Genomic DNA, 18,998 nt, shown 5'->3' with positions numbered 1-18,998 from the left:
TGGAATTAACATATACACACTACTATATATAAAACAGATAAGTAGCAAGGACCTGCTGTATAGCATAGGCAACTCTACTCAATGCTCTGTAATAACCTATATGGGAAAAGAATTTGAAAAATATATGTATATGTATAACTAAATCACTTTGCTGTACACCTGAAACTAACACAACGTTGTAAATCAGCTATACTCCAATACAGGGACTTCCCTGGTGGTCCGTGGTTAAGACTCCACACTTCCACTGCAGGGGGTGCGGGTTCGACCCCTGGTCGGGGAACTAAGATCCCACATGCCACACAGTGCAGCCAAACAAACAAACAGACAAAAAAAAAACCAAAAAAAAACCCCAGAAAACCAAAAAACTATACTCCAATATAAAATAAAAATTTAAAAACTAATCACCAAAAAAAAGCCTTGAAAATTAGATCAGGTGAATTGAGACTTATAAAGGTCTCCATAAAACAGAAACAAACAAAAAACTGCAGAGCAAGGGACACTTCCAAACGCATTCTATGAGGTCACCATCACTCTGATACCAAAACCAGACAAAGATATCACACAAAAAAAGAAAATAACAGGCCAGCATCACTGATGAACATAGATAGAAAAATTCTTAACAAAATATTAACACAATGAATCGAACAATACATGACCAAGTGGAATTTCCCCAGGAATGCAAGGATGGTTCAACACTGGCAAATCAATCAATATGATACACCACATTAACAAACTGAAGAATAAAAACCATATGATCATCTCAATAGATGTAGAAAACGTTTCTGACAAAATTCAACACTTATTTACGATAAAAATGCTCCAGAAAGTGGGTACAGCGGTAACATACCTCAACATAGTAAAGGCCATATATGACAAGCCCATAGCTTATGTCATACTCAATGGTGAAAAACTGAAAGCATTTCCTCTAAGTTCAGGAAGAAGACAAGATGTCCACTCTCATCACTTTTATTCAACATAGTATTGGAAGTCCTAGCCACAGCAATTAGACAAGAAAAAGAAATAAAAGGAATCCACATTGGAAAGGAAGAAGTCAAATTGTCACTGTTTGCATATGACATACTACACATAGAAAATCCTAAAGATGCCATCAGAAAACTACTAGAGCTCATCAATGAATTTGGTAAAGTTGCAGGATACAAAATTAATACACAGAAATCTGCTGCATTTCTATATACTAACAACAAAAGATCAGAAGAGAAGTTAAAGAGACAAATCCATTTACCATTGCATCAAAAAGAAAAAAATACCTAAGAATAAACCTACCTAAGGAGGTAAAAGACCTGTACTCCAAAAACCATAAGACGTCGATGAAAGAAAAAGAAGATGACACAAACAGATGGAAAGATATACCATGTTCTTAGATTGGAAGAATCAATATTGTCAAAATGACTATACTATCCAAGGCAATCTACAGATTCAATGCAATCACCTATCCAAATACCAAAGGCATTTTTCACAGAACTAGAACAAATAATTTTAAAATGTGTATGGAACACAATAGACCCCAAATAGCTGAAAGAAGAACAGAGCTGGAGGAATCATGCTCCCTGACTTCAGACTATACTACAAAGCTATGGTCATCAAAACAGTGTTACTGGCACAAAAACCAACACATAGATCAATGGAACAGAAAAGAGTGCCCAGATGTAAGCCCATGCACATATGGTCAATTAATCTACAACAAAGGAGGCAAGACTATACAATGGGGAAAAGAGAGTCTCTCTAATAAGTAGTGCTGGGAAAAATGGAAAGCTACATGTAAAAGAATGAAATTAGAATGTTTTCTCACATCATGTACAAAAATAAACTCAAAATGGATTAAAGACCTAAGTGTAAGACCTGAAACCATAAAACTCCTAGAAGAGAACATACGGAGAACACTCTGACATAAACTGTAGCAATATTTTTTTAGATCTGTCTCCTAAGACAAAAATAAACAAATGGGAGCTAATCAAATTTAAAAGCTTTTGCACAGGAAAGAAAACCATCAACAAATGAAAAATGGCTTACTGAATAGGAGAAAATATTTGCAAATGATATGCTCAATAAAGGGTTAATATCCAAAATATATAAACAGCTCATACAACTCAATATCAAAAAAAAAAAAGACCCAATTAAAAAATGGGCATAAGACCTCAACAGACATTTTTCCACAGAAGACACAGAGATGGCCAACAGGCACATGAAAAGATGCTCGACACTGCTAATCATCAGGGAAATGCAAATCAAAACCAATGAGATAGCACCTCATGCCTGTCAGAGTGGCAATCATCAAAAAGATCATAAATAACAAACTTTATTGCAAATGTGAGAAAAGGAAGCCATTTTGTGGGAATGTAAATTGTTGCAGCCATTGTGGAAAACAGTATGGAGGTTCCTAAAAAACTAAAAATAGAACTACCATATGATCCAGCAACTCCCCTCCTGGGTATATAGCCAAAGGAAATAAAAACACTAATTTGAAAAGTACATGCACCCCAATGTTCACAGCAGCATTATTTACAATAGCCAAGACATGGAAGCAACCTAAATGTCCATCAACAAATGAATGGATAAAGAAGATGTAGTAATAACATGCACACACATATACACGATGGAATACTACTCAGCCATAAAAAACAATGAAGTGTTGCCATTTGCAACAACATCGATGGACCTTGAGAGTATTATGCTTATTGAAGTCAGACAGAGAAAGATAAATACTGTTATCACTTACATGTGGAATCTAAAAATCAAACAAATAAAACGAAACAAAAACAGACTCCCAGATATAGAGAGCAAACTAGTGGTTACCAGTGGGGAGAGGGAAGCGGGAAGGGGCAAGATAGGGGTAGGGGATTAAGATGTACAAACTACTACTTATAAAATAAATAAGGTACAGGGATATATTGTACAGCGCAAGGAATATAGCCATTATTTTATAGTACCTTTAAATGGAGTATAATCTAGAGAAATGTTGAATCACTATGTTGTACACCTGAAACTAACATAATATTGTAAATCAACTATACCTCAATAAAAAAAATTTTTTTTAAACCCACAGAAGACATGAAACAAAAACCAATATAACTAAAATGAATAAATAATCGACAATTACAGTGGGGGACTTCATCCTCTGTCTCAATAATTTATAGAATGAGTAGATAGAAAAATCACTAAGGACACAGAAGTTTTAAATTGGAAGGACAGCAAAAATAAGTAGGTAAAAGGAAAACAGAGATGAAATAAAATACAAAATGTGGGTTGAGGGCTACTTCCTCTAGAACCCTTTCAAATGCAACTTTGGATTGGCTGAACTGGTAATTTTCTGAGTGTATGTGAAGACAACTCAAGGTGAGGCAGCTTTGAGCCATTTAGACTGGAGGAATTAATGAACTAACAGTGTCATCAATGTGAGGTCTATAACCCTCTTCAATCAGAATTACTAGGGATGCCTATTAAAGAGGTAGACTCTTAGGCCCCAGGCTCAGATCTCTTGAATCTAATTTCCAAAGATGAGATCTGAGAATCTACATTTTTAACAATCCTCCCAGTGACCGTTAGGCTCAATGAAATCTACAAACTACTAGTCTAAGACAGGATGCCATTCCACTGGCAAGGGAATCCAGCAGAGGTGATTCAGAGGCTGAAGAGTATTCCGCTGTCCTTAGTTCACCTGGAAAGTTATTCATATTGTTCAACCTCAGAGTCTACAGAAGGAATTAAGGTTTCTGCAGTGTGATACTTCACTGTGATTCCCTGAACTCTCAGGGTTGATAAAGCTGGTTTAAGATGAGCACATAGATGTATACATAGAGGGGGGTGGGAGCTGGGGGGAGGGGGAGGAATATGTGTGTATGTATGTGTCATGTGCATATATGGTCATCGAATTTAGGCTGAAGTAATTTTGGTAGAACCATAGCCTCCTACTCTTGTTTTTCAAAAATACAACAGGTCAACCACACACTTTTTAATTTCCAGAAGCTAGGCTTGGCTTCTAGTTCAAGAGCCAGTATACCAGCCTGACTTAAATACAACAGCTAACACGTATTAAAGCCAGGCTCTGTGCTAGGCGCTCTACATGTGTATTTCAACAGAATCTTCAAATATCCCTGTGAAGCAGGAATTATTATCCCCATTTACAAAGAAGCTGGGCCACACAGCAATTATAATTTGCCCAAAGTCATACAGTTACGGTAAATCAAAGATTCAAACTAAGGGAATTTGACAACAAAGATCTTTTCTCTGAGCCCACTTGGCTTTTACTGTTAATGCTGGGTAAGGAATGGCCACTTCAGACCCCTGGAGTAAGGGTAGATTCATATTTGAAGCTAGAACTTGTACTAGGTGCCAAAATCTAGCTGCCATCCCTACCACTGCTGGTTCAACTGCAGGTCAATTAAGAGAAATTCCTCAAAGTTTTCAAGCTGAGGTCTGCACTGTAAGAGGAATTATGGGCCACTTCTTTTTTGTCAATGTGGCAGAAAATCCAGAACACTACTAGCTCTGCCTTGACTGAAAACTGAGCCACCTTTAAGAAAGCTGTAAAGTTCTCTAGTGTATCAAAAATCCTGATAGCTGGTAGATGTTTTAAATGAGCTTCTGGGGTGGACTCAGCACTCCCTACATCTGGTGACAAGATCTGCACACTAAAAAATAGTAGATGCTTAAGAATTTAGAATGCTTTTATGGGAAAGAATTCTTCCTTTTACACAGGCAGTAGCTTTCTAAGAGAATGACTGGTGCACTTCTCTGGGGTCCAAGCCAGGAAGACTAAAGATAGTACAGCTCTTTCACGGGTCTGAAAGACTAGGCAAAAATCAGTCACAGTTTCTCACAAGAGAAGGCAACAGTTATACAAGTTCTAGGGCTGTACCTCAGAGTTGATTATCAAGATAGCAGACCAAGAAATTGCTATGTCAGGAAAGAGACTACAAACTGTAACAGGAGAGTTGAAAGTCAAGAATGACAAGTGAGTTGTAAATTTGAAAGGATAGAAGAGGCAGGAAAATGAAGACATAAAAACAGCTGTTATATATAACTTACTGTTTTCATGGATGTTTCAAGATCTTCAAATATTTTAACTTATTACAACAATTCTAAAAGGCAGGTACTCTCATCCACATTTTACAGAAGAAGAAACATGGAGCATTTAAGTTGCCCAAAGTGACACAGATAGTACATAGAAAAGCTGCGATTTGGACCTAGTTTGCCTCCAGTGGTTATTTACATTCATAATCACTATACAACACTGCCTCTCTAGAAAAACTGGTATGAACTGAAACAGAGGTGGCAGAGATGAAATTGATGAGCTGAGGTAGGGTAAGAGCTGATCCGAAAACAAATGTTGTGAATCAGGTCCACCCTTTATGTTGTGATCTACCATACACTTTGATGGGTTCTAGGTCTGTCCATAAAAGACAGAATCCTGGCAGGCTAGCATAATTCTAAAAAATTCAATACAGTATTCTAGGATTAGGGACATTCACTATATATGAGGTACAGTTACACCCTTCTCCCCCATCAAAAAAGTGTAACAGATAATGTAGTTTACACAAAATAATATGAGGCTAAATAGTAAGCAGATTAAAGAATAAACTGCAACTATATTCAAAGATATTCTAAAATATAAGGTCCCAATTTTTTTCTAGTGAAAGGCAAAGAGCAGAACCATGGGTAGTGGTGCTAGTCTTAAACAAGAAGAGTAAGCACAGTGGCTATACAATGAAAATGTCGAGCAAAGGCAAGAATCTATTCATAAACATTACAGACACGTACACCTGTCTCATTTAGTGCCAGACATATATACGGGTTCATTTCAGTACTGGAGAGCCAGCATGGAAGACGGAGTGCCATTGCAAGCGCTTGAGCAGTGTACTGTGCTTTTCTCAGGCTGAGTGGTCCTCGACAATCTCTTTGAAGTAGACTCTCCTTGCAATATTTTTGGATTCACAGCAAAGATTTCATTTTCCAAACCATAAACAAACGTGGGGGGCACTCAACATTAAAATATGTATCAGCTGTTAAAATGCAAGTTTTCCTGAAGATCTACATGGGTGTAGAAATGGGATACCCTGGGCCTACCTATAAGCAATTCTATAGAATGAGAAGAAAATAATGTATTCAGTCGATAAAATATTAACTGAAAGTTGATTATCTGTAGCAAGTAGTAAAATACAAGGTGGGATTGCATTTAACTGTGTATATCAAGGCTCAGAAGTAATTCCAACTCTGCTCCTTGTGCTTCACCTAAAGTTATTTTTGCAGCTCCTTCCACGGCATGTGATTTAGAGTCTTATGTTTTAGCATAGTTCATCCAGTTCTTTGTCCTATATCATGTGTCCCAAGGACTATCTGCATCGATGTTCAGAATGATGGTTCACTGAGAAGTAGCCAAAAGGGGAATAGTAATATTAGAGAGTTTTCTGTTCATATAGTTAAAATTATACGATAGCAAATAAAAGCTTAACTCTGAACTATTTGGAAAAGCCATCCATTCAGATGGAATTTATATTTCTCAAAGATTCCAGATATCTGAGGTCCTTAGGTACAGAAATACTAATAACATTGTAATTTCCAAAGACTGGCCTTGCCCCCAACAGTCAGTGAAGAGAGTTTATTTGAAAACACAAGTGTAATGATTATAAAGATTATGTAGATATAGTTAAATGTAACAAGATATTAGAACAAATATTAATGATTGTATAGTTTATTCTTATCATATGGTAATCTGGCAAAATTAGAAAGCAGCACACAACATAGAATTACTTTTATATGATCATATCAATATTTCTACCATTTTCCCTTAGTTCTCTAGCACAGGCAATTTCTACTTTTCACCACTTTGAATTCCACATGTCCCCTAATCCAGGGATATCAAAAAAGTATCTGTATTATGCTTTTCAGCCCATTAATCCACTCTCGTGTCAGTGGTTCAACATCTTTTGTAGGCACAATTTCCCTTTACCAAGGCAAACTCAAAAGAGTAGAACTGTAGGTTAAATATAGTGGCTGTAAAAATGTTTTTCCTTGTTTTACTTTTTAACTGAGCTTTTAGGAATGTACTGTGGCAAAAAAAAGAAGAGACTGTATCTATACCCTTCATCAGTGTTGAAGTTCTTCTTGATAACATGCAGTTTAAATTTCATCAGACTCATGAAACGATAAAGGTTTTGGATCAGATTGCCCAACCATCAGGGATTCTAGAACTGGCTACCTCCCCATCTCTTCTGCCAGGAATCTTCATCTTAGGCTTCCTGTGAACACATTCCATACTTCCCTCTCTCCTTTTTATCCCCCTACTCTCCTCACCCAGTGACCATAATTCTCAGAGGATTCCATGACCAGCACAGCAATATCCAGCCTTTCCTTGCTCTCTACAGAAAAGAATCAGCCGTAAGGTTTCAGACATCAAATATCTTAGCAAAGCAGAAATTACAGGGTGTAATGTGAAGATAAAAGACCCAGGAAATAAAATTTGGAAGAGGGAAGAGTAGAAAAAGTCTTTTTTTATGGCAAAATAGTAAAGGAGGAAACAAGAGGGTGATGACAGATGGAGGAAAGAAAAGCATACTAATCACTCTGAACATTTACATAAAGTAACTTGTACAACATGCATTATCACATTTGAGCCATACACAAACAAGGTGGATCAATAACTGATATTAGATCAGTTTTTAAACTAATGGTACAATGCAAAGGGAAAGAAAAGTCCTGAATGCTTTGGTCAGGTAGTGCCAAGTCCTGCCCTCCATACAAGTCACCCACTAGTCATTCATATCTTTGTGCTATTTCAGTAGGTCTCTGAAACAAAGTCTAAAGCAGGCTTGATCTGGAATGGAGCTCTCAGAAGATTCTAAACCCTGAATTCTGAACCCTGTTCTAAACCTGAACAGTCAGAATTCCAGTGCAGCCGGAGGCTGCTTTCCAGGCTGAGCTAGTGGGGGATAATGCAGTTAAAAAGAGTAAAAGATAAAAGTCTCCCAAGTGTTTCAGAGTCAGGCATCTCTAGTCCCTATAGTTCTGCTTTACTGAAGGTAGAAGCTGATCAAGAAAGAGTACTTTCTACCAGCTTGGACTCTATTACTTTCCCCTGATGCCTTATGTTTCATAAAGGATTATTACTTATTAAGGTTATTAACCCTTGAATGAAAAAGACGTAAGAGATGGTTACACCTATGCCAAGTTAATAAAAATCATATAATTTGGGTACTTGCAGAAAAAGCCCTAATTTTTCTACCTTTCTATTAGGATAACACTTCCCAATATTTTATTGGGATAATATTTTCTCTTCAACATATCATGAAGACTGATTAATTTCTGAAGTGTTTGAAACTGCAAATGGTTTAGAATTATAATAACGTACATAGGCCTGATAGTACACAAAATGGGAGAAGGGCAGGGGTGAGGGAAGCTGTGGCTTATAATTAATGACTGCTTCTGGAAACTACACATTCATATAAATATTTGGTCAATTAAATAACTTAACTAATTTAGGACTTCCCTGGTGGCGCAGTTGTTAAGAATCCGCCTGCCAATGCATGGGACACGGCTTCTTCGATCCCTGGTCTGGGAAGATCCCACATGCTGCAAAGCAACTAAGCCCGTGTGCCACAACTACTGATGCCACACGCCACAGCTACTGAAGCCCGTGCGACAAGAGCCCGTGCTCTGCAACAAGAGAAGCCACCGCAATGAGAAGCCCGCACACCGCAACGAAGAGCAGCCCCCGCTCACCGCAACTAGGGAAAGCCTGCATGCAGCAATGAAGACCCAACACAGCCAAAATAAAAATAAAATAAAGTTTAAAAAATAACTAATTTAGTCAATGAATGGATATTACATATTCCCTAGTGCACACTGCACACATCACTGCTATCAAAATTGCTTTAAAACTATTCTTAACTCATCAAATATCTCTATAATGTTCCAAATGCCTTCCCATAGCATACTACTAAATGCTTCGGCCATTTCTTGTTATTATTCTTGACAAACATTTCACCTGTGATGAGGTAAAGGTCAGTGACAACAAACCCCGGGTACTCAACAGTTTGAATACCCAGTCTTATTAACCTTCGTGTGAGTTTCTACAAGTAAGGTATAAAGTTTTCTGAGATCCACACAGATATAGTTAACACCTAGTACTTTGTGTCACTATTGTTCTAAGCATGTTATAATAATAATTCTCAAAACAAGCCTATAAGGTGGCTACAAGCAGCTTAGTTAAAACACAGGGAGCAAGGGAGTTCACTTAGCCATTATCAGCAATGATCAGTTTTTATCTAAAATGTCCACATGCATTGAGAAAAATATCTGAACAGTCAATAAACAAAAATAAGTTTCCTATAATTAAAGTTTTCACATGTAATAATATTGGCTTCCTAGCTGTGGTAGACAAAAATTCTATTCCCCTTCCAATTCATGTACCCCAAGTTGGTTCAAATTTTATCTGTTAGTAAGAATTCAAAAGGAAAAGTAAATATAAATTAAATTAACGTCTTTCTTTTAGACTAGGCATAGATAGCTAACGTATTGGCTTCAATACCCAGATAAAGTGTACTTAGGTCACAAAAGTCACTGGAATCCTACCACCATTATATGTAGGAACATATTGGACTCTTTTTTAACCTTTCATTACCACTATTTGGAAAATTTCCAGAAAGGTTTAAAAAGAAAAGTAAAAAGGAGGACGGTGAAAAGCTGCAAAGTTCATGAGAGTCCTTCCATTTGAAGAAAGGCTGAAGAGACCACACTGGGACTGAACCCTCCTGAGAGGGTGTGAAAACTTACATAATACAAAAAGACCTGAAGAGCCAATTAGAACAAAGTTACGTGGGATTTTGTAAGAAGTAGTAAATTATGGACAAAAAGCACTATTTTCCTTTCAACTCATACGGAGGCTTGGGACACCCACAGGATTGTATCTTGCAGAAAACTATCTAGAAAATGCTAAAATGGAGTCAAAATAGGTGTTGCTGTTATGCCAGTAAACAAAAATTAAATTGTAAGCTATAATTGGTCTATTGGTGATCTGATTTAGGAAAGAAGATTTGAGAAGACTAAGTCCACTTTTCCTTTCCGGTTAATTTTTGTAGGCCCTAACTGTTTCTCGATTTATGACACTAGCATTCTAATGATATTCTCCAACTGTCCAATTCAACCTTGTGTTGTCACTAATCATCTAAGTAATAGAGAACCTTCAAGTGTTTGGTTCCCAGATACAGGGTAAAGTCCAAACTCCTTAGCACTGTATGCCTACCCTCTTCCTTTTCTAGCTACTCTCCCAAATGCACCATTCACAGGCAGATGCTTCCTTCACAATCACCTCATGTCCCTAATCAAACACGTCTGTCTCTGTGGTGGTCAAATCCCAAACCTAAGCTGTGTGGTTTGACCCCTGCAGGTATAGCCCTAATTTCCTCAAAGTGCCATAAGGTTTAATGCTTCTGTACCCTTGCATATGTTATTCCATCTGGCTGGTATGCCTTTCTCTCCATCTCCCTGGTTCTTCTGTCTGATTAAATTCATCCCTGAAGACTCAGTCTCACATAATCTGAGAAGCTTTTCTGACATCCTCATCCCTAGGTGGGTCTGATGCTCTTTGGACACTGGGCTGTATTCCCCCACTAGACTATGAACTGCTTTACCACTTTCTAGCTGAGTGACCTTGGACAAGTTCATTAATTTCACTGAGCCCGCTTCTTCATATAAAGAACATTAGCATTCATTTGCTGCTATCACTATGAAATAATGAATGTGAAAAATCACTCTGTAGACAGTCAAGCACTGTGTAAGCATTAACAATCTTATTATAAACCAAAAGAGCACACAGTATTCTAGGTGAATATACTTCAGTTGATCTAAAGTTAAGATTCATCTCTTGGTTTCCAGGCCTCTCCAAGGATGCCCTGCATTTTATCCAACTTTATGACTCCAATTAAGTCCTTGTGCTTCTATCTTCAAAGGAAAAAAAAAAATCTATCATGATGTCTAGGTCATCTGAAGAAAAGACTTAGTGGGAAGCTCCTCAAGGGTAAGGATTGTCCTTTTTTTTCACCTTTCCTATTGCCTTCACAAGAGTACTGCGTGATGCACAAATACTGGTAAAAAGGAAAAAGATGAATGAATGAGTGAATACAAGCATATCCTGTCCTTAGTGAGCTTATAATCAAAAGGAGTGAGTGATATGACAGGTCCCATATGAATCTGGCCTTGTGAAAGTGGTAACAAATGCCTTCAGTGTCATCTTAAAGTGTAGTAAGAAACTGAATTTCCTGCTATGCTTATTTTGTTTGGTGATTTGATACATGTTGTAACTGCTATCTTAGTGACTCATGCTTAACGTGAATGTTTTAACATTATAGAATCGCTTATGCAATTCAATACCTATTTTAAAAAATATTTTCTGCACTAGGCCCTATGAGAATATGAAGACAAAGGTGATGGACTTTGCCCATAAGATGCTAAACATACAGAAAGGAAGCTAAGTCATCAATACATATAATTAATACAAGGCAGAATGTTGTAAGATGTACGGAAGACATCTGAGCTAGAGCACTGGCACCAAAAAAATTATAGCTATATATTACAAATTACTGGGGGCCAATAGCTTCTGCTATTATAGAATATTATATACATGTATATATATAAAACATTTGCTACATGCAATGGTGGATATTTCTGACGGTCTTCCTCCTTAACCTAATTACAAGCCTAACTGTGTTGTTGTCTAATGAATAAGGACTTACTGTTAACACCTACATCACACGTGTGTACCAAGCACAGTTCCAAGGCCCTTAGGTATATTGCCTCATTTAATCTCCACAACAACCCTACGAAGTAGATACAGTAATCCCTATTTTACAGAGGAGAAAACCAAGGCATAAACCTTGTACCTTTTCAAGGTTAAGAGGCAAAAATTAAAAGATGTAAACAAGGACCTGAGAGAGAAAAACGAGTATTCCACATAGAGAGAGTGAGCGGACTCCACTTGCCACAAACGCTTCGACCAGTGCTTTCCACCTCTCCCGAACGCACCCACTGGGAACAACCTATCTCCTTCTCCTTCCCGGCAGGGATTAATTTTCTTTTCCCAAGTCCGTAACTGAACGGCTGATTCAGATTCTCTCAAACGTTCCCAATCCAGAGGGCAGACTGGTATTTAAATCATAGGCAGTTCAGGGTAAATGAGACCGAATCAGATCCCGGGGTGGACGAAGCTCAGGTAGGATCACGAAATTAAAGCTTTAGCGCTGGCCATCCGTTCCTGGATCACCTCCAGGGGATGGCAGCAGCACCCGGCTGACCCAGGGGGCGCTACCCCGGCAGTATCCCCCAGGCAGCTGGGGTTTTGCCATCTGCTCGCTTTACCCTTCACCTGCCGACGCTGCCTGCAACGGTCTCCACCCTACTCGGACCAAACGCCAGGCCTCACGCGCCTCGCTCTCCCCGCGGTCAAGTTCCAAACCCACCCGGGTGCGTGTCGGCCCCCGCAGAGGCAGCCCGTCCCGCTCCCTCCCCCGGCCGGCTACTCACGGTTCCAATACACCGGGTAGCATTCTCCTTGGGTCACATCCACCTCGTAGAGGCCGCCCCGCACACACACCCGCTCGATGTTCACCAGCTCCTCCATCTCGCGCCCGTGCCCCGCAATGCGCGGGCAGAAGCCGCAGACGCGGTCCTCGGCGTCGTTCTCCACGGAGCCGGAGGCCGGCCCCGCGGGGGAGGCCGGGCCGCCCACATGGTCGTCGTCCGGGTCCTGCGCCCGGGCCCGGGCTCCGGTGGCCTGCAGCAGGGTTCGGAAGGCGAGCTCGATGCGGAGCGAGTCGTAGCCGATGAAGGGCTTCCAGGTCTTCTTGTCCTCCTTGTAGAACCAGCGCACCTCCTCCGGGCCCAGCTCCGTCACCACCTCGTAGCGGTGCCGGGCGGCCGCGCCGCCAAGCCGGGTGCGCTTCCTCTCCCCGGGCCCCCCTCCGGCCACCCCGCCGCCCCCCGAGTTCGTCGGGACCAGCGGCTGCTGCTGTGGCGGGTGCAACGACGAGGAGCTGCCGCCGCCACCACTCTCGCCCTCGCTGTAGTAGCGCAGCGAGGAGCCCGACTCGGCCGAGCTGAAGTCATAGTTCTCGTCACTGAGGCAGGGGTCCAGCGCCAGGTGGTGGTTGTGGTCCTCCGCTCCCGACGCCAAATGCAGACCGGCCTCCCCGCGCAGCAGGGCCAGGGGCCCCTCGTCGTCGCCCGGGTCCCCGGCGGGCAGGTGGTCGAAGCAGCAGACGCTGCCGCCGAACGCCGGCCCCGCATCCGAGCCCAGCTCCCAAGCGGCGGCGGCGCCGCCGCCGCCGCCCCGGCCGTTATGCTCGGGGTTTCGCGGAGGCCCGTGGGCCGGGTAATTCATGCTGTGGAGATGCTGCCGGCTGCCCGGCCCGGCGCCGAGCCGTGGCCCCCAGCGCTTCCGCCACACATTCAACGCCGCCGCCCTCTCCACCAGGAGTGTTTAATCTTTCAAATCCCGACCGGGGTTGCGGCGGCGGCGGCAGCGGCAGCGGCTCCGCCCCCCCGCCGAGGCCCCCGGCCGCCGCAGTCGTGTTCCGCCGCCCGCCCCATTGTCACGCAGCTCGACGTAGGTGGTGCTTGGCCCGGAGCCCCGCCCCCCCGGCCGCGTGTGCAGTCCCGGAAGTTCCTTTTCAGCCCGAGCAGTGCGGGAGCCGCTCTTCTTGCCTTTCCTGCCGCGGGGGAGGGGTCAGCTCATGATTCCTCAGTTCCCTTCGCCTCCTCTCCCTTCTCCCTGCGGTGCTGCTGCCTCGGACCCCGCCCTTATGAGGGTCAGAGCCCAGGTGTGGAGAAGCTTTAGCCGACTCATCCTTGCAATGCGGGTCTCGAGCCCAAAGGCTTAATTAAGCTACCCGTCGAGAGGGCCCTGGGAAATTGGATTCTCCTGACACTGCTTTTGTGACCTTAGGCCTGCCTGCAGCCCCAGCTGGACCTTATCAATCACCTGGTTCTGGTCCCTCCAGAATTGTCGGCCCACGCGAGGGCACTCCACCCCTTGCCCACTGATTGCTAATGTGGCGCCACCACTCCCACTCAAACCCAAGTCTAAATCGCCCTTCATATGCCATCTCATATTACTGCTTGTCTTGCAATACTTATTTCCTGTTTTCTCAACCTCATTGTAAGGCCTCTGTTGGAGACAAAGTCTATATGTCTCAATCTCTCCCACACAGTGGATGCACTGTCAGTGTTGATTATAATGGTGTCAAGCACAGCCAGCTGTGATAGATTACTGGATTGAAAACCAGAAAACCAGGTTCTAGACTTAGTTTTGATAACTAAATGTAGGCTGGTCACTTAATCTCCATCTGTTTGGTTTCCTCATCTGTAAAATTAAATGATTATTGGACTAGATGCTCTCTTAAAGTCTCTTATAGCAATGGAATTCTATAACCTTTTTGTAAAAAATTAATATTTATTTATTTATTTGGCTGCACCGGGTCTTAGTTGCAGCACATGGCATCTTTTTAGTTGTGGCATGCAGGATCTAGTTCCCTAACCAAGGATAGAACCTGGACCCCCTGCAGAACCCGAACCTGTTCTCCATGCATCTCTGATTCTGTAGCTTATTTCCTGGGATCAGGTTGAATGCTGAGGCTCCCCTATGCTGTTCTTTTATATTACAAAAAAAGTTTTATAAGCCAATCACCCTATGTTAAAAATCCAGAGAAAAACAATCTCCAACGTCAGTATTCTCAGTTCAAGATCAGACAATATTCAGTTTCTTTTTCCTCCATTTGTGGTGGAATCAGATTGATAGAGCATTTTTTTCTTGCTGCTGGGATCTAACCTGTCAGAGATTGCCATTATTTAAAACAGGACAGTCTGGGACTTCCCTGGTGTTACAGTGGTTAAGAATCCTCCTGCCAATGCAGGGGACACGGGTTCGATCCCTGGTCTGGGAAGATCCCACATGCCGCAGAGCAACTAAGCCCACATGCCACAACTACTGAAGCCCTCGCACTCTAGGACCCCCGAGCCACAACTACTGAGCCTGTGTGCTGCAACTACTGAAGCCCACACGCCTAGAGCCGGTGCTCCGCAACAAAGAGAAGCTACAGCAGTGAGAAGCCTGCGCACAGCAACGAAGAGTAGTCCCCGCTTGCCGCAACTAGAGTAAGCCCACGCGCAGCAACGAAGACCCAACGCCGCCAAAAATAAAAAAAACAAAACAACAAAAAAAGGACAATCTCTAGGTTGTATGCATTTGAAAAAAGGCATTGCTTCCCATGGGCAGATACAAAACGCTGTTGGGGTTCATGGCTTGGTAAGTAGAGCATAGGCTGGATTTCTGCTCCAATTTGTGCCCTTGGCTGGATAATCTTGCACAGTGAACAACCCGCCCAACTGGACACTGCAGCCCTGACTCAAAGCACGTAAGATCAGAGCCCTTGTTTCTGTTTATATTACTTTCTGAGTACCTGCATGTCAATTTCTTCTCCAGTCTTTCTATGGACAACTTTCAGAATCTGAAATTAGGTCTGAGCTTTGATCTATTTGCTAACCATAACAGCATTCATTCTACAGTGTTTTGATGGTCACCTATGTGCCAGGCATCTCTGTGCTAGGTTCCAATACAAAAGAGAATGGGAGAGACTCAGTTCCTTTTTCAAGGACATTACTGACTAGTGGGGGATACATACAAGTAAACAGATACATTATAGTACAGCGTGCAAAGTACTATAAAGGTTATTTAATATAAGGAATATCACAACATTTAAAATATCTCTATCCCTTAGGTTTCTTGATGGACTACCTGTACAGCTACCTGGTCAGAGTATTTTAGCCAAATTCTAACTCTTAAGAACAGTACAATTCCCACTAATGAGTATTATCCTCTGTAAAAAAAAAAAAAAGAAAAAAAAAAGAAAAAAAGTATTCCCTTCCCTGTATTGAATGAATGTTCCTATTGTTTAAATGTTGTGCTTATTAGGTTATGCTGAGAAGATTATCCTCTTGGGGATCATTGCATAAGGCCACAATTTTTTAGGTAGCATGATCTTTCTTGTAGAAAATGTTGCTCCTCGGAGATGATGAACAAAATCACTATCCACTTGGCAGGAGTAGGGAACCTCAGGTTCTCTCCTGACCTCACTATCTTGATTTAGACCTTGGTGAGGGCAGATATCAATCAGTATTTGTGGGAGTTAGTTAAGATTGCCTCTGTCCCTTGGAAATGAGCTGGGACCAGAAGGACAGAGCCATGTAGCCAACCTCAGGCTGACAGTGAATAAAAGATATTTGAAAGTATAATACCTAATTTCACATAACTGTATGTGTTTATTTCATTGTTATTCCTTAGCCATATCAAGGCAAAAGCCACAAAGCTGCTCTATTCAACGTCTTCTGCTTTAAGAAGTCATCTTTTATCTGATTCTTCCTGCTACCACTATCCTACCTTTGCTTTCTAGAGCATCTTTTCAGATCACATGATCCTGGCAAGAGGGGGAAGGGTTCCTCTATTCCAGTCCCAACCTGTTGGAACAGGTGTCAGGTGGGTCCTCGCCACTCTACATTATTAGTGTATGCGATTCACACAGCAGTATCTGAACTTCCATGGTTGTATGCAAAGCATTCTATTTTTTAAAAATAATTACCCAAGACCAAGCCTTCTTCACATGAGCCAAATAAGTATGATCGATTCAGACTTTTGGCATTTGTGGACCCATGCTGCTGCAATAACCAGGTGGATGTGGAGCCAAGCCTGGAAAGTTCTCATTGGTGTGGGAGAGAAAAAGAGGCAAAGCCAGCTGGTTTGTAGTATAAGAGACTGAAGCATCTCAGCTGCACATCCTGCCATCCTCCACTTACTATTGGGCACATGGCAGGGGCTATCTAGCAATAACAGCCATCTTCCCCTCGCCACCTCTCAAAAGTTACATGGTGCAATTTTGTGCTACCCTTCCCTCTTCTTCTCTCTTAAAGGTTGTCCCTGTTGTCCATTTTAATCCATTTTCACCTGTGTAAAAATATTAGGGTTAGCCTTATGCCGTGTAATTTATTATGAGCCAATAACCCACACCTGCACTTGAAATGGCTATGTCCAAAGTATATGGCAGAATGTTTAGCGTGAAGAAAGTCATATAACAATACCCTCCGTCTGCTGTATTTCCTATTTGATAAGCCATCTGCTACATTTAAATTTTTTATTTTTAGGATTACTTTTTATTTAGTTTCTTAAAATGTGAGTGTCTTAGTCTCAGGCTGCTATCACAAAATATAATAAACTGGGTGGCTTATAAACAACATTTATTTCTTATAGCTCAGGAGGCTAGTAAGTTCAAGATCATGGTGCTGGCAGATACTGTGTCTGGTGAGAGCTTCCTGGTTCATAGGTGGTTATCTTTTCACTGGGTCTTCACTTATTGGAAGGGGCTAAGGAGCTCTGTGAGGCTTCTTTATAAGGGCCTTCATGACATAATCATCCTCCAAAGATCTTCACAGATGAAGATCTACCCTCCTAATGCCATCACCTTGGGGATTAGGATTTCAACATATGAATTTTGGAGAAACACAAACATTCAGACCATAGCAGACAGTGTCTTTGGTCATAGACTAAATGGAATGATAACCTAGCCTGAAGCAGGAAACATTCATTGAACCTGTATAAGATGTCTACAGAGTTTCAGGCATTATCCTAGGCCCTGCAGTGAAGCATTCAACAATCTAGAGGTATCTTTAAATAAACCCAGAATGCCAACTTTTTAGTTCCTGTGAGGAAAATATTGATAACTGTAATGCCAGAATGACCACAGGAGTCATTCTTTCCCTAAAGACAAATCAAAAGAGGAAGCCAAGTTACAATCAAAAGGTAGCTAGGCAAGCAGAAATAACGTAGGAATACATAATGAATAAAGTCATTCATCCTTTTGTTTATTCTTTCAACAAATATTTATTGTCTAGTGCTATTTTGCTGATGGTTTGTTGTTTTTATGTTTAATTGAAGTCACACTTAAGATGTAGAATTACTAAATGCATTGACTTAAAGATTTGCAAGAAGTCTGCCCACTAAACTGTATTTATCAAAACCTCATAAAATTTTTTTTATATTCCTTCTGGAAATAAAGATCAATGGTATTGAAGGTTTATATTCAAATGAAAGAAAATGTAAATCAATACAATACTGATGCTCAGTGGAGGCAGTCACAAAATCCTCAGCTTGTTTATATATCAGAAAGAGCAGATTTAGCTATCTCCCTGACCTTTCATTATAGAAAAGTGAGTTGGACCATAATCACAGGCTGCTGTGAGGTCTACATTATGCATGCATTATAGATGCATTTGATGACTTTTGTGCTTCAGGATTCTTTCCTATCTCACCCCGGGGCTAAACTGAAAATTTAGTATATAAACTGGAAATACAGCAGTTATATAGTATATAACTCATATGGGCCTTCATTCAACACAAAGTAATTGATAAGCATAATATTAGGCTGAGAAAGACTTAAAAGCAGCATCATGTATGTGTGTAGTTTATTCTGGTTTTCATATAACAAGAGAAAAAGGAGAGAAGAAAGAAGTTATGTTTCAGTAGGGATTTCCATTAGAGCAACTCTGGGTAATTCGCAGAGTTTTTAAAGGACTGAATGGCAGAATCGATTCGCTGTTTTTGCAACTGCTGCTTAAGAGTGTTTATCCTTACACCATAAAGTCAGCATTTCAAATATAAGGTTTCAGTTTGAATAATATATAATTCTAGACTCACAAGCCCACCGATAAAAGCTCTTTCACAGCTTTCCCACCGGCTTTTTGAACCACACTAAACAGCTGTTAGGGTAAGGTCATTGATGAATTAAAATGGGATGGTAGGAAAGCAAAGTTCTTCAGGAATACAATCTTCTTCAAGATTTAACAGCTTGTATTTTGAATACAAGAAACAAGTAACAACGGCCTTGCCTTTACACTCATTATTTCTTCACTTCTGTTCGATTAGTTTGATTCAAACTAATACT

General features: G+C 41.1%; 1 protein-coding gene across 6 annotated transcripts in view; it reads right to left on the bottom strand.

Moving 5' to 3' along the window:
- DDHD1 (DDHD domain containing 1) overlaps positions 1–13,579 on the bottom strand; it is an 89,434-nt gene extending 75,855 nt beyond the window's left edge. For all 6 annotated transcript variants that reach the window (XM_068545402.1, XM_068545390.1, XM_068545395.1 and 3 more), the window contains exon 1: positions 12,535–13,579. In XM_068545402.1, coding sequence (XP_068401503.1) covers positions 12,535–13,390 — 856 coding nt within the window. In that variant the 5' untranslated portion in view covers positions 13,391–13,579. The remainder of the gene's footprint in view (positions 1–12,534) is intronic.
- Between the last annotated feature and the right edge of the window lie 5,419 nt (positions 13,580–18,998).

The sequence above is a fragment of the Eschrichtius robustus genome, chromosome 1 (genome assembly GCF_028021215.1).
Source record: "Eschrichtius robustus isolate mEscRob2 chromosome 1, mEscRob2.pri, whole genome shotgun sequence".
NCBI classification, from domain to species: Eukaryota; Metazoa; Chordata; class Mammalia; order Artiodactyla; family Eschrichtiidae; genus Eschrichtius; species Eschrichtius robustus.
This window is presented reverse-complemented; position numbering and strand designations above follow the sequence as displayed.